At 39.4% G+C, this 17,091-nt stretch overlaps 1 protein-coding gene across 1 annotated transcript in view; it reads right to left on the minus strand.

Moving 5' to 3' along the window:
• lpgat1 (lysophosphatidylglycerol acyltransferase 1) overlaps nucleotides 1–17,091 on the minus strand; it is a 47,554-nt gene that overhangs the window by 19,004 nt on the left and 11,459 nt on the right. Inside the window, exons 3-5 of the mRNA XM_008397527.2 lie at nucleotides 8,251–8,369; nucleotides 7,041–7,136; nucleotides 2,742–3,021 (exon numbers count right to left, since the gene is read on the minus strand). Coding sequence (XP_008395749.1) covers nucleotides 2,742–3,021; nucleotides 7,041–7,136; nucleotides 8,251–8,369 — 495 coding nt within the window. The remainder of the gene's footprint in view (nucleotides 1–2,741; nucleotides 3,022–7,040; nucleotides 7,137–8,250; nucleotides 8,370–17,091) is intronic.

Below are 17,091 nucleotides of genomic sequence, written 5' to 3' on the forward strand. Positions count from 1 at the left end.
AATTACTCAGTACGTGAGTAGCCTTTTTGCCAAATACTTTTTAACTCTTTAATTTCTTTTTACTCGAGTAAAAATATGTCACTCTACCCACTGCTGAAATTGAGATGTTTTGCAAAAGAAATAAAGTGCAGAATGTGGAAAGTTCACAGGTATGAATGCTTGGCAAAGTCTGTGTAACTTCATTCTGACATGAGGGAAGATGTTAGCGTTGTGACAGTTTGTTTACATGCTTGTGAACGCAGCCCTCTTGTTAATTAGTGTCCATGGATTCAGCCTAACCAAGTTTCACAGTTTGACTGCTGCTTCTAATTAGGACCTCGAAGGCTTACTTTCCCTTTAACCTTCATTTTCAGATGCGTTCTCTGGAGCGAAGCCCGACCTTTGACAAACGCACACCTTTGTTTATTTAACGTGCGATGCCGCAGAGAGGAGGCAGGGGGAGGCAGGGGAGTAACAAGCACTCTGATTGGCTGTGCAGATAAGAGACTTGAACGGCATTGCTGGTATTGAAACACCAGCAGATCTCCTTCCAAAAGCAGAAGAACAGAGCCCTGAGCCAAGGTTTCCTGGTGGCTTCCAAGAAATGACAAACATTACTGTAAAAGCAACGGCCACGCTCTTTGAAATGACATCGGACTGGCCCTGCCCTCCTGTAAATAGAGGAAGGAACCCCGCTGACAGATATGTGGCTCCATCAGGCCATTCGGCCGACCAATTACAACACTTTAAGCTCAACTTAACTGGACACAGAGACGCGTTTATGATGGACTCTCACGGAGCTCCACTCCCACCCTTGAATGGTTCCCATCTTCAACCTTTGCTTATCTGTGACTGCAAACATAGTTTTATCATCACACGTCGACCTTATTGGCAGGGCCTCTCTGCAGAAAGTGTCCCCTGTGCATTATATCCGCACTGAGCAGAGCATTTAGCTTGGATGACATTGCGTGGCTGAAGCGGAGCGGCACGCACATTTACATCAAATCCTATTTTCTCCAAGTGGCCCCATTTGTCTCTGAGTGAGTCAGCAAGCTCAGGGCACCTCTGCAGAGCATCAGGGAGGGTCAGAGTGAGGCAGAGCAGCGACTTTGATCAGACGCACTCTCACACGTTGAGGACAGAGCAGCGCGGGGCACAGCGCGCTTCTGGGAATGAGTCTTTTCTTGCCCTCGGTTCCAACATGTACAGTGAGCTAAATCCAAGCGGAAGGACAAGCCCCCACGCAGCCGCTTCTTCTTCTTCTTCTGAGCTGCTGTACCAGAGACGGACACATGAAGGAAGAACTGGGATGAGATCTGGAGGCAAAATGCTAAAAGCAACATGATGTGTAATAGGACTCGACTATTTATTCACAGTATATTGACCAATTAGTTGAGTAAATTGGAATTACAAAAATAAATTTACTTAATAAAAACACACCCATTTAGATCAACAACCTGATGTTACTACTGGCGGAAAAGATTAAAGAGATGACAAGAAGTGGTAGGAGGCTGATGCCGCGGCGTGTTTTTTAATGAATTATTGTACATATTCGAATGTGATTTTAGGCGAGTTTTTTATTTAATGGAAACACTGCAATTGCAAAATTGTGTATTTTCAACATAAACGGAACATTGAGAATGTTTTACGCAGATTTGTAGTGGAAACGCAGCTATTGATGAATCTACTGCAGTTAAATTAAACATGAACGTACACCGACTTCAACAAAACCTCAATAAGCTCTCGGAGTGCGAATGATTTATTTAAAAGTTCTTTAAACTTCGCCACAATTGTCTCCTTCTTGATAATCCTGTTAGTCCACAAATGTTCTCCAGCAAACCTCCAAAGCCTTTAATGACCTACTGCTTTCATTTAGACATGAATTACACACAAGTGGACTCCTTTCACTACTTCAGAGACTTTCACTACAAAGTATGAGGGTCTCAAGACAAATAATAGAATATTTCTGTGAGGTTTCTGTTTTAGTCCGAATGGCAAGAAACCCCTTATTTTTCTTGGAAGGACAGTCTGTCCTGCAGAGGGACAAACAGACGACATGTAGCTGTTAGAGCTGAGGCTATAGGACACAAAGCTGCGTTAGCAAAACCAGAGAAATCCAAGCCACGTTCTCAATGACGCCAATCCGAGGTTTCTCCATTTCACTGCTAGCAACAACTCAAAATAGTATCTTTAACACTTTTACTAAACAGAACAACTTCAAAAAGGCAGAAACGGAACCTGTGGATCCAAACTGTACCAAAGAAAGTCAGACAACTATCATTAAACCATTTCTTATTAATTGCTTTGTTATCTTCCTGCTCTCTGGTTGTATTTAGGGCTGGTCTCTTGGCACAAAAAAAAAAAAGTCACTCTCTTGCAAATCACCACTGGGGTTTTTCAGGAACATTGATGCAATTCCTGGCAGCTGAGTCCATGCCACCTCTCTCCTCTTCTGGCAATCTTTGCAACTAGTCGCCTCTCATTTAAAAGCAGAACTCCCGGAAAACAGCGGAACAATGAAGGAGGGGGGTTTTAATGCTGCATGCGTCTTCCTGCGGCCCTGCAGCAGACATTGAACAACATTTGATCGAAAACGACAGAGCCCTGTGCGCAGGGAGAAGTTCAGGATAAAAAAAAAGAAAATCCCCCTCCCAAAAAACAAAAAAAGAAATCTCCGAAAATTTATTTCAACTGCTTGGAAAAACATATTCATAGAGGAAATTAACTGTTGGGGGCAAAAAATATTTGTATATTCCCATTACCTGTTTGGTTGCGGGTCCCGGAGTCGCTGCCCACGCTGCCGTTCTCCTGCTGAGCCGACAGGGTTTTCAGGATAACGTGGGTGGCCCCCAGGCGAGGCAGCGTGACATGGGTCAGGTGAGGGAGAGAGTTTTTCTTTGCAAACAACTGGCTGGTTTCTCGCCTCTTCCTGAGGAAGCCGCCCTCAGGGAAGAGCACTATCCACTTCCTGTCGCGGCTGTGGTAGTATTTTTCTAGATGCTCCTTCAAGTAGACCAGCTGCTTGTCTCTGTGAGCTTTACCCTGATGGAAAAACAAATTTCAAAAAATGTAAATGTAGTGTTAACAAGAGTTTAATCACACAGCAGCATATTTCGCTAAAGCACTATAGCTTTAGCGCTAAAAAAAAATGTTATTAGGAGAAAAAAACAAAGAGAACGTGAAGAAAGGAAACTGAAATTGCTGCATTCAGATATTTCAAAATAAAAGCAGAAAGAAGTCGATAAAAGTTGAACACAGGTGTTGAAAATGTATAAAACAGCCAAGTAAATTAACACTTTGGAATTTATTCGGAAAAGTTAATTTAGGGAAAGCCAAGTGTGCTAAACCTTTTCTGAGTTAGCAAAAGAGATAAACAAAAAAAATGAGCTCTGCTGTTGGCAGATTTGCAAAAATGATCTCATCACTGACTATATCGACTCTCAAGTGTCACTGCAGTGTCTATGTGTGCAATATCACAATCACAAAGCCTTGTTCGGACGCCACGTTCGGTTGTATATTGTATTTCAGGAGCCATGCAAACTAAATCTGCTTGTCAATTATGTATTTGGGTTTTTGGATGGACTTTCTCTGCCCTCAATGTCCAAAGCAGATGTTCACTTTTTGAGGCCAATGAAAAGAAGGAAAAGAGCCTTGAAAATGAACCAATATCGTCATAGCGATATCCAACAAGAGTTTTATGATTACATGTTTAAATACAACATTTCACCATAAGTTTACAGCAGCATATTTCTCCACAAGGCACGGATTTAATTGAGAGAGCTAAAGGATGGACAGACAAACAGAGGGATGATTTCAAGGGATGGATGGAGACAGACTGTAATAACCCTGTGTGGGCAGTTTGGGTCAAAATCTTATAATTTAAGTAGATTGTATTCCTGTCGGAAGCGGAATCAACAAAAAGAAATGCAAACATTGCTGAATCTAACTTAGCTGTCATGCCACGTCCGAAATGGATGCAAATCATGACGACCATGACAACGATAAGTGCAGTAGCAAGGACGGGACGAGGAGCAGCAGCATTGATTTTTAGTTAGCCACGGTCAAACACCATTTTAAACGTATTAGCTCAGCCGTGCAGCTCTGCGTGTTTTAAGTGTGCACATTTGTTTGCCGGTGCAGCTGTAATGTAATACAACACAACTACTGCACTACCAGAGTTAGGGAGTGAAATGACAATTCATTTAACCGAAAGGAAAACCTGTGAACATGTAGCAGACAAGTTTGAGCAGGTTTGACACTTCATTAAAGACACGTTGCAGTTTTCTCTGCAGACAAATCCCGTTTCCTCTTCAGCAAATGCAAAGGTTGTGATGGGACTAATTTATCAGCTGGTCTGCTCTGATTTTAGGCCAACTGTCTCTGAAGTGTACAAACAGTTCAGCGTTTTTTGGCTGAGCTGCTACATGCTTTAATCAGTTTACTTAACCAACATTTAGCTGAGCTAAAACCAACACAGGACAGTCCCAAAAGATTTTCCACTCAGCACGGTTATAGAGTGGGGAAAAAATACAAAACTAAAACAAAAGGAGCTGGTTCCATTTGACCTATGTGGAGAAAGGAGTTAAAAATGTATTTTAATTTAAATAATCTCTTTTTTAAGTGATACAAACTGTTTACTATAACCCAGTTTATTGGTTTGCTACACTTTTCACTCGCTTACATAAATTTGGGTATTCAGAAATGCTGCCAGGTGGCAAAAACAAACAAAAAGGAGCAGCATCCACTACTTTTATTGCTATAACTCAGTTTTGATCTTGCAGTAAGAAACCTGTGTGAAAGGTAGCTGACAATTAACCAGCAAATATTGCTATCCTTGGAGATGCAGCCATTTCTGTTCTGACTTAGTGGTTCCCAATTAGGTTTTTATACTTTTGTGTTTTTCTCAACACATTGACCGTAGCTGCCATTTCTTTGATAGACATCATAGCTTTGATTTGAAGTGTGTCCATAAAGGTCTACCTTAAATTTTATTAAACTCAAAAGTACAGTCATATGGAAAAGTAGCTGCTTCCTTGTAGATCAACTCTGTTTTTGCTTTTTTGCCACTCTTAAATGTTTTTGGATCAGGAAATTTGTATAAATACAAAAAAGAAAGAAAAAAAAAGCTACCTCAACCAACATGACCTTGAGTGAAAAATTAACTTTAACCTAAATCTAGTAACTAGTTGGGCCAAAAATATATATAAGAAAACTTTCAAGATGCACTGTACATTCACAAATAACTTGAATGCTGCAAAACTAAGCATTCGAACATTTTCTTGTCAGGGAGATTTATTGATCTTCTTTATATGTAAATAATAAGTGATGGAGATTCGCTGTGCTCTGGTCATGTGCCGCTGTGCTGTGTGTAACAATGTTTGAGACGTTCGTGCCAGTCATGAGTGGACAGCAGATGCTCTGGGTGACCGGGGCAGCTGCTTGCTGAGTGGATGTGTGAAGCATTCTGGGGAAAGATGTCAGGAATTTACACATGAGAATGCCAAAGGGGGCGATGACAAAAAGGAGGAGGAGGAGGAGAAGAAGAAGGAGAAGGGCAGAAATGTCTGCGATCGCTCAGACTTTCCTCTACAGCCCGTCTGGCTTCACCCTCGGCACAGTGCCTGATGTGAAATTCCACAGCAAAGCGCTGCCATGACCTAAAAAGAAAAAAATTAATTCCCTCCTCTCATGCTGTTCCGCCATGCTCAAACTGTGAGAGATGACAGGTTTTATTCGGGTGTTTTCTTTTTAGCATGGTGAACACATTCTGATTCTGATTTAATGAAATTTAAGCATTTTGTAGATTGAATATTGAGAGGGCAAATGGGGTCTGCAAGCACAGAACATTTTTTAAACAATTGCAAACATGTCCACATGGTGCTGGCACCAGTATGTCCTGCTTACACAAAGCAAATCTGTCAACTGTAGTAAATATTTTTACCATGGGCTGAATAACAGGGTCAGATGTCGTGTTCTGACCTCTCTAATTAAGGCTTGAACCCTGCTGAAAAGGGTAAAATAACAAGTTGGTTGGTATAACACATGGATGTATTTCATATTATTGTATTTCTATATTCTCTTTGACGTTGCACTTTGTGAAATAAACCAAACACTTTCTCCCCCTCACCTGGCGGTGGTGCTGTGCCGAGCACCACTGATGCAACGACATTAAAAACCTCTGAAGAAGACAACTTCCTGCTTTACGAAATTTAAACAGTAATGAAGTGGCATCAAATTTTAGCAGTTGTAGGATTTCTCTTGTCTTTGATAAAAGATCATGAGTGACTTCTGCTACGTGTTTGTTTTGGTTATATTTACCCAGAATGCCTTGCGCTATATTCCACTACCTGCTTTTGGAGTAAAAAACTGGACGTTCTACACAAATGAACAAGAGTTTGATTAAAGCGGACTAAACAGGACTGGTGTGAAAGCATCCTTATTCGCTGATTAGCATCAAGCAAAAATCTGCTACCAAAAAAATTTAAATAGATTAGATTTAAAATAGAAATAAAAAATTAATGTTAAAAAACACCCATGCTTGCTATACTTGAGTCTGTCTTGAAGACAAAGACATCCACGACATTCCATGAATTCCCTGACTAGCAGGAGCCGTGGTGCTTCCATATGTATGTTCAGCTGTCTAGACGGAGCCAGATGGGCCAAGCGGGGCCCCCATCGCACTCACACATTACTGTCGACTGCAATTCTCTTTCTCAGGACACCAGAGCTGCAGGAATACACCCATCTCCTGACCAGCAGCGATAACCGGATGGGTTTCTAATCCACAATTGAGACAGGCAGTAACAACTAGCCTGTAGCAGTCGGGGTTACAAGTGGTGTGTTGTGGCCCAGAGGTTTGTGCTTTTAATCCTTCGACCATCAGAAAAACAAGGTGTTGACAAGTTACGGGGACAAAAATAGGATTTTATTCTCCAGCGATAAGTGCTGCTGCTGCCTTTAGGGGGCGAGACACCAGCCAGAAAAATAGGCTGGTCAGCTCAAGGACGGAGGAGAGGCAGTGAATTAATGTCGAAGAATATTTAACACTTTGGCTCTCTTACCTGTCTGATGAAGAAGTCCCCGTGAATCAGGGACACTACACCAAAATTGGTGTATTTGAACACATGGTCCATCAACCACATCATTTTCCGCACCACCTGAAAAAAAATAAATAAATAAATACAATAAATATCTGTTACAATTACATTTTTTCTTTCGCTCAGAAGTGGAGCAAACCAACATCGTTCCCTCCTGAGTATTTCCACCCTCATGACCTGCACAAATGCAGCTCCGGCTTACTGGCCTTCCCTCGCTAAGAGGATAAAACTGGGCCAGCCATGCAGCGGTGGAGATGGATCATGATCATGTCTGTGCAGTGTGACTCGGCACTTCCAGTGCCAAACCAGCCAAAACAAAAAAACAACAACAGCACAGAAGTAACCAATGGAAACCCAGCATTATTAAACTTAAATGCACTTGACCAACAAGTTACAGTATCAGTTTATTTAGGGCAGCAGCTACCGATTATTTTAGTAATTGATTATTCTACTAATCAGATTAAAAAAAATAGGCACTTTCTACAGATCTTTCATTTAACTACTTAACCATCAACCTATATGCCATATTAGAAATACTTTAAAAAGATGCAAATAAATAAAATAAATGTATTTTTAAATAAGAAAGTAATCATTTTATTGCCTTAAAAAGCACAAAGTAAAAGGGAAAAAATAGATTCATTAAACTAACGATTAAACTATAATTCAAAGAAGAGTCTTCTTCAGGTTCGGTAGATTTGGCTGAATAAACTGCAGAAAGAAACTGCTGAAACACCAGCTTACATCTGACAGATAGCCGCCTCTATGAGAATTGTACGCAACTATTTTACACCATAATAAACTTCCAAAACAGAGGCATCCAGCTGTAAGGAACAAATCATCTTCAACAGCAGGAATATTATGACAGAAATTAGCTCTTTGAATTACCCAGAAAGTCCTCTGTTTACTTTATGTGAGCCTTTAAACAAACAGTAAAAATCATTCATCCAAGAAACATTTGTACTTGGAAATTTACCCTCATTTCACTTCCAAAAACAACACCCGTTGAGTTTAAAGCTGGTGTGGCTCAGAGTCTAATGCAAAATGAGTCCGAGGCAACAGGAACGACGGCTAAAGGAACTGCTGGGAGCGACATTACAGCAGCTGCTCTGCTCTTTACGTATATCGACATCACACCTCTGCAGCTTTGACACGGTTCTGTTCCTCGATGTCTTACCGTGCCCTTGTCTTGCAGGCACATCATGAGAGTGCAAACATCCCCAGTGGACTGATGATTGACAATGACCATGGCTTCTTCTTCAGAGATGTCCCGCACATCATCACCCCACTCTGTGACTGAAAGACAAAACACAAAAACACAAGTTTTATTCCAGTATCAATTAGTAAAATATTTTTTATATTTCTGTGCTAAAATATCAGTCAATAACCTGCTAAAACATTATTCCCATCCTACTATGTAGATTCAAAGAAGGGCAGCAATGTTTGAGTTTGTGAAATTAACCAAAATGCTTGAACTAAAGATTCAAACCAACCTTATATTGTGAGGAACTGCACCCGTTTATTTATTTATTTATTTATTTTAAACACACAATTATGGATCGGTACGACCATTTGCTCCTTGTAAAATGGTGATCCCACCTCCAAATTGCGCAAACAGGTTGCTGTTCAAATTCAAATTGCGTCTTATAGAGATGCCCTTGCATCGTTTTTAGCAAAGAGGAGTAGGAAAATCCACAAGCAGTGTCTCAGCAGGTTTATAAAGTAAAATATTAAATAGTTGCAGCATAACTCAAAAACCGACTTTGGGTTTTAAGAGCTTTAAGTCATTTAAGGCAGCTGCATGCATCTGTACTCCATTTCTCTCCTGAAATGTATCATGACTGTATCCTTCTCTATATTAAGGCTAAAACTAATGGTGAAGGTGCAGAAATCTATATTTTACAGGTGTAAAATGCTGCACGATTCAGCCATGCTCGATCACAGAGTTTCATGAGACCGGAGGGCAGTCTCAGTGTTTGAAGGAGGACTTCAAACCGTCAAATTGTTTATCAAAGACTAGATGTTTAGTTCAAACATAGAAAAGTCAAACAATGGGTGCGTTTCCTTTCATCAATATCTCTGAAAGGTGTGTTTTCCTAAGTACATACACAGTAAAAACCACTTGTCTCCGTCAACAAGCATAGGGCTTTAAACTTACAACACCTGCCCTCATTCTGTCATTCTGACAACATGCTAGCCTGCTACATGTTTGCTGATACATGTCCTCCCTGCACAAATGATAAGCACAGTACATTCCTACAAAACCAAGTTTTATTCATCTGGACCTCATCACCAAAAATGTTTTCAACAGAACAAGCTGGGTGTACTCTGTTTTTCTAAAACCATACAGGTTTTTCCAGACATCGTTGAACCCCAAAATGTTATATTAAATTAACTTTTCCAGAAAATTATGCTTTATTTATTGGATTTTTCAAAAGTTTTTATGACACAAGTGGAAACTGTTTTAAAGCAGTTCATGTAAATCGGTTTTCTTCCGTCTTCGAGTCTTTAGAAAAGCTGCGTTTAAGTTTCTACAAGTGCATTTCAGGTAACATTTACAAGACCGCTACAGTTTTATTTTTTTCCTACTGGACCTTGCTGGGTTCGCAGGCCCCACCCTGACTATTCTACATAATCTAATTCGACGACAAATGTGTTCGAACTAACTCCTCCAGAAGCATTATGGATGTGCGCAGCGACTTTATGCTCTTTGCTTTGCTGAATCATTAATGAAGATGCATGTTGACTCATGCTGAATGACAACATGTTGGTCTGTGGTTGGAAATGAGGAAGGAGAAGTGAGGTTTCAGGAAATGGTAGCATACTCACTTTTTTATCTGTGACCACTGAGTAGAACAAGGGATGACTTTTAACATTATAGTTTGTTGTTGGGAAAGCATACAAATAACTTCTTAGACATTCAGTGATTACCCTGTAAGTCTAAACCTGATCAGCAGTGGCGTTTGAATGGGAAATCCCTGAATATCTATTGGAAAAGCTGCACGTTAGCTCAGAATGTTGCAGCAACATGACGTGAGGCTTATTTGCATGTGCATGAATAATGCTTCCCTCCTCTGTGAATCAACACAAGGCATCCATGTACACCAGAGAGCAGAACTGCAGCTTTGTTCACTGTCAAAGAAATAAAAATAGCAGGGAGCAAAAAATATAGCTGCAAACTGAAGCTCTCTAGGCCAAGAACAGGCAGATCGAGTAAGGCACGCAGCACACAGGTACATGGAGGCCTTACCTTCCCCACAAAGCAATACTGATCAGGAGCCGACAAAAAGGTTATGCAGAAATGACTCATTTCGCTTTTATTTTACAAATAACGTCATTCAAATGCAAGAGACTGTAAGCGTGGATTAGGTGACATAAGAATAAGGGACATGAGAAACACTGATCCAGACATGCAGCAACAAAACACACACACAAAAAAAAACAAAAAAAACAACATCGTCTACTAAAACAAAGAAATTCCCATAAGTGGACCTGGATGTCCCGCAGCCGCCCACACACTCAGATCCAGCTGGCCACTTTACGATCTGTGTGCACATTTTATGATCACCAGTCTCTGTTTTCCAAAAGGTTCAAACAAAATGACAGAGAAACGGCACTGCCTGTTTGTGCAAGCTGCTCCCACACAGATTTATACTGATGGGTTTCCCACCATCGGCTGGGAAGTTGAGTAGAAAGAGGGAGAGTTGTTCTCTCTTATGCAACAAAATGTCTATTACTTTCATTTACAGCAGCCGTCCAGTAGACAACAGCAAACAATAATGGCTTCGTAATGACATTAAGCACAGCGCCACCTGCTTCAGTGGAAAATGCAATTGCGTCACTGACTGATGCTGTTAAGATTATGAACCGGCAAGTAATCGTTAGTAAATACAAAACAGAAACGGGCATTAATGTAATTGAATCTTTGAAGATGCAACACAACCATAAAGAACCATAAAATTTAACATCGAGCAGTCTCGATCTTATTGAGCAGGCAGGCTTTTTCACATCAACAGTAACTAGTAACTTTAGCATCTTGTGTTCTGCTTTCAGGCTTATCTTGGTTGAATGCATCGTGGATATCATGACAGCAATTCTGAACAGCCTCCACTTGTAGGCTATTTTCCATTTCAAATTCTTTTAAGGCCTTTTTAAATGCACACTTATTCTGTGTCTGTGTGAAGGCTTTGGACATAAAACACAGCGTCAACTGTTGTGACAAATGTTCATCCAGTTTTCTATTAGGGTGCATTCACACCAGTCCTGTTAAGTCCTCTTCAATTGAACTCTACTTCATTTGCGTAGAAAGTCTGATTCGCTTCGGCAGGTGTGAATGCGCAATCGGTCAAGAAAGCAAACTCTGGTCTGCCTGAAATCCTAGGTCTCGGTTCGGTTAAGGTGAATTCTGGTGCGGTTTGAATGCATATGTGAACACAAAGTGGACTGGAGACCAATCCATAAGCAGGAAGTGGACTACAGCGTATGGCATTCTGGGTAAGTACAACTAAAAATAAACAAGTGAATATCACTAGTGGGACAAATGGCAAGCAGCTTTTAAAAAACAACAAAAAATCCTACAACTCTTAGTATCCGACCACATTCGTCTTTACATTTTGTGAACAAGGAATTTGTGCCCAGTGTCTTCTTCAGAGGTTTTTATGCCATTTCCTTCAGTGTTTCTTGGTGCAGCGCCACCACAGGCGAAGAGGGAAACAGGTTTTTCAAAGGGTTTGGTTTGTTTGACACAGTGCAGTGTGAAAGCAAACCACAGCAACGGAATTCCTAACAATTGTTGTAAATTTATTCCCCAATTGAATCGAGTCTACCGAACTATCAGGTGTGAAAACACCCTTGATCTATCTAAAAATGTATCCTACATTATTAAGTATTTGTGTAGTATAGTCTTTTCAGTCACTTCACACATACCCAATGCCCCGTGTCAATCTGCACTAACAGGACTGGATCTACAGTTCTCCTGATCTGCGCTGTCAGGCGTCTGCTCAGAGCACACAACCAAGTTCAACACCGTCTCTCTCCTATCAGAGTATTGATGGGCTACATATGGCAGCTGTAACAACTGAAACACAGCTCATAAGAGCTGAGCTGATGACCACACCAAAGCCACCAGGGAACTTCAGAAGCTGCTATTGCAAATTAAACACTTGAACAGCTTTGCATATTAAGAGGGAGGTGAGAAGATTCAGTCAGGCTCCAGCTGGTACAGGTGATATCCGAAGAATTAGGGCAGGTCTGACCAGTTCTAGCGCTGTGTAATGCAAATGTTATAAATGTGAGTAAGACCTTAATTTGCAGAGGAGGACTGAAGTTCCTGTCTGGGAGGCCCGTAGGGAGAGAAAGATTCAGAAGAAACTTAAAGCCCACCTCGTATTTGTTCTTTTTTTATGCAGAATTAGAAATGCTTTATCGGATATGAATAAACAATTCAACTTCCTTTTCAAACAAAATGAATATTTCATTATTTAAATTGCAGTAACATAGCATTCCTTTAGCCAGTTCTGCTTGAATTGTTGATTTGTTGAATTAACTGATAATTGGACAGCAAACGGTTTGTCTTTTTACATACCGGTAATGTGTACTGGGTTATGCTAAAGCGATGCCACTTGAGGAGTTTGAGTAGAAAATATTTCTAGGCAAAGATTTGTTTGCTTTTTTTTTACCTTAAATGAAAAATATGTAGATTTTGGCTTAATTGCGGCTTTGACTGTGTTGTTCTTTAGCAAATCATCTTTATAGGGTCTGTATATTCCAGTTAATTTATTAAATTAGTTGAAAATTATTTGAATAATTGATTCGTCCCAATTAATCATTTCCGCCCCACTTTGTTGTATTTTTTCATCAAATGGACTTTTTATGTCTTCAGAAAAGCAGTTTCTCTTCATTTGGAGACACATGATTGACATTCAGCCTTTGTTTCACCTCCCGTCTCCAAGCAGAACATACAAACACTCACAAGAACAGATATCAAGAGTGCAGATAAACACAAACAAAGTCCATGAAGTGTGCGTTCCCTTAAGAAAATGTAACTTCATACAGAACATGCCTTCCAACACGCCACTGCTGCGAGAGTGAAGCATAATGATATCGGCGAGTTGGGTCATCTGTCAGATAGAATACATTAGGGAAATTGTCTTTGAGAAATGACACAGTTATCACGACGGGATGACAGCAACACTGCAGGCACGGTGTCTAATCCGGTATCTGCGGTCAGCTAAACGTTGTGCCACTGACCTTGACACCCATCTCCTCTTGTAAACAGACAGCACATCGTGACATTTCCTCATCTTCCACATAAAGAGAAACCATCACAAAGAGAGATTATTTCCTCCCCGACAAAGTCATTGGTTTTTGGTAACCGAGTCAACTTAATGAAAACCAATGATTTGTGTTCAGAGAAAACCAGAAATCAACGCTCTTATTGTTTTTCCTTTTTATGCAGCAGCAGCTACAAAGAAGCTAAGTGTCAATTGTTTCTGCAGGAAGAAAAATTAAGTGTCGCAATAAGATCTGGATTTCAGATAGCATATCTAAAACTAAAGTCAAATGAGATATTTTACATTATTAAACTGATCCATATCGATATTAAAAATGTGTTTTTTTTTTCTCCAGCTCATGCTTACAGCAATCCTTCCTCTTGATGAGCATTTGGCAGCAGTAGACAGCAGACTGCATCGAGTCATTAACCCCACTGAACTATAAAGCTTTATTTTCAAATGAGGATTCCTGGATATGCACTAGCTAAAAATAATGTTTTTCTCTGCTTTTACTGCATAGAGTATTAGCTGTGTCTGCATGTTTAAGTTGATTTTTCTAAGAGAAATTATAAACCAGATATGAGAAGGTTGACGTGGCATCAAAATGGATAGAACATCAACACATTGCATATAATGAAACATTAAATCCACACTGAAGCAGAAAATGACTCAAATTAGGGCTGTAACTATCGATCATTTTAGTAATCAATTATTCTATCATCCATCCATCCATTTTCTTTACACCATTGTCCCTTAGTGGGGTTGGGAGGGTTGCTGGTGCCCATCTCCAGCTAACATTCCAGGCGAGAGGCGGGGTACACCCTGGACAGGTCGCCAGTCTGTCGCAGGGCAACACAGAGACAAACAGGACAAACAACCATACACACACACACACACACCTAGGGACAATTTAGAGAGGCCAATTAACCTGACAGTCATGTTTTTGGACTGTGGGAGGAAACGGGAGTACCCGGAGAAAACCTACACATGCACAGGGAGAACATGCAAGCTCCATGCAGAAAGACCGGGGCCGGGAATCGAACCCAGAACCTTCTTGCTGCAAGGCAACAGCTCTACCAACTGCACCACTGTGCAGCCCAAATTATTCTACCAATCTACTGAAAATTTCCAGATGTTTGCTTATTTTCCTGTTGACCATTTAAGCCTTTTTTACAATGTTAGAAATGCATAAAAAAATGCAAATAAACAAATAATTCAATTATTTTTTTCAGTAAGAAAAACATTTTATTGCCTAAAATGCAATTACATCACATTCCTTTAGTGAATTTGAACTGGGTGAAGCTAAAACTATGCCACTTGAGTTTTGGGTAAAACATATTTAAAGACGAAAGCGACAAAGGCATTTATCCAAAATCCAAAATGCATAAACATTTTTGTACAGTTTTGATTTAATTACTGATCTGAATGCATTTCTTTTTTCAGCAAATTATCTACTTTTCTGCATACTCCAGTAAACCATCTAAATTAATTATTTCTATCATTGATCCATCCAATTGTTTCAGTCTTACCACATCAAGAACTTTTATGATGAAAAAAGTATTTCTGAATTGACTTCCTGCTATAAACCTGACCGGAGATGGACACTTCCCCAAACATACCAATAATCCCTTAGACACACTACACGCTCTGTTAGGTTCATACATTTACATTTTTATCACTGTACTGACATTATATGGCATAACTTAGTTGGAAACAACGCTCAGATAAACTCATCCCAGCAGATGACTACCTAACAGTAGCCCATTTGTCCTTACCCTCCAGTAGCATCAGGCCGCATTTTTCAAAAACATCTTTCACAATCTTTAAACGCATCCAACTTTCTATTTGTCGATGCTCTTGTGAGGTCATTCTGACAGAAAAACTGTGACAGACCTTGGCAGTAGGTCAGCACACCAGAATGTTTGGCAAAGAGCAGCAGAGAATGTGATCACAGTCATAAAAAGCTTTAATGCTGCTGGATGCAATGTTTACTGTACAAACTTCAACGTATTTGTTTTTTGTTTTTCCTGTGACAGACCAACACAATGTAGTTGTTGTGTGCAGACCACCTTCTTCTACCAGTTTGCTGTGGCAAACTGGAAACAAGAGTTTTTACAGCGTTCTTGCAAATATTGATTACTTTTTGTCACTTTCAATTTAAATGATCACTAGAACTGTATTATTTCCCTCACTTTATAACACTGTGGCAACAACTCTCCTGGGACCAGTTTCACTTTAGCTCCAATTTTCAAACAATTAAAATAAAGATCAGCACTACTGTATTTATGCATTATATTTGTATATCTATACACTTCTATATTTGTATTTATTCTGGGAGCATGAGAAACCTCAGCGACCTTACTTATGCACATAAACTAGGCAATTAAAGTTCATTCTTATTATACCAGCTTCTAAAACAAACTGGTTTATTATATGTTTTCTTTGGCAAGTTAAATACACTTTAAAAATTATCAAATATGGACAGATTTTTTCTTAACCAAATGTAGATCCTTAAAACATATTTACAGGTATTTGGTTCAGAAAAATTCAGAAATTTAGTTTCTATTTATCCCCTATACCAGCTTTAAACCCACATATGAATGAGTTCAGTAATAAAAATAAAATAAAATAAATCTGAATGGCAAAAAACATGTTGCCATTCAGTAATTAGTAACTAACACCAGGGTCTTTTGAAATATATTTCATTCTTCTGACAGTCTATTTTTCAAGTGCATTCTGAAGCATTCAATTAAGCAACAACAAAAAAAACTAAATGGCAAAAAAATCAATTTAGAGGTAAACAGTGTCTTAAAAAAAACATCACGTTGATCTTTTGTCAAAGCTGTAAATATTTCAAATGAGAAATTTAAACTGCTGGTACTTCAGTTCAAAAGGCAGAAACGGGAAATGTGACTCATCAGAATGTTGCTATTATTTCAAAGTATTTTCTGACAAACGTAGTGCGCGCAACTCCTCCAATCCAACTGATGTAAATAACATACAAAGCCAAGAATGAGTCTGGATTCATTCGCGACAGAAAGAAGGTCACCAAAGGCAACTATTTTTATTGCAAGACGAAAACAATCTACTGCATGTCTGACAGGATTAAGATCATCTACATCTAAGGCCTTGTAAAAAAATATTAAAATCTGATTTTTGTTGGGGGTTTTTAAGAAACATTCAGCGTTAAAAAAAACTCTACACAGAAAATATAAATCCAAAGCAGGAGACAAAACTGCCTTACTTCTATCAACACCTTCAATATAGATTAAGATCTACAGAAATTTCTGTTTTAGCAAACAATATAGCAAGCAATACTTAAATAGTGCTTCAAAGGATGAGTGACAATAATTTAGCAACATAAATCTGTTGTTCTAAGACAACTAGCTTTGTTTTCTGAGCAGATTACTTTTGATCTGGACATTCAGTAATGTGGACAAGTATTGGCCTCATTACAGATTTTATTTGTTTTCTGTTATGTATCACACCTAAATGTTCTTGATAATTAAACAAGAATTATATTAGAAAAAAAGATACGTTGAGTAAATACAAACAGCGCTTTCCAAATAAAGACTTTATTCCTTAAAGGGAAAAGCAAGCGAAACCAGCCTGATACTGGCTGCCCTTGTTGAATCTTTAATTAACTGAGGTTAACCACATTTTTGTGTTTCACTTTCACTGTCCAAACCCGGCCTGACTACTGCTAGATTAAAGTAGAACCGGTCAAACAAAATGAAGTAGGGTAA

This window comes from Poecilia reticulata, linkage group LG21 (assembly GCF_000633615.1).
Source record: "Poecilia reticulata strain Guanapo linkage group LG21, Guppy_female_1.0+MT, whole genome shotgun sequence".
Classification (NCBI taxonomy): domain Eukaryota; kingdom Metazoa; phylum Chordata; class Actinopteri; order Cyprinodontiformes; family Poeciliidae; genus Poecilia; species Poecilia reticulata.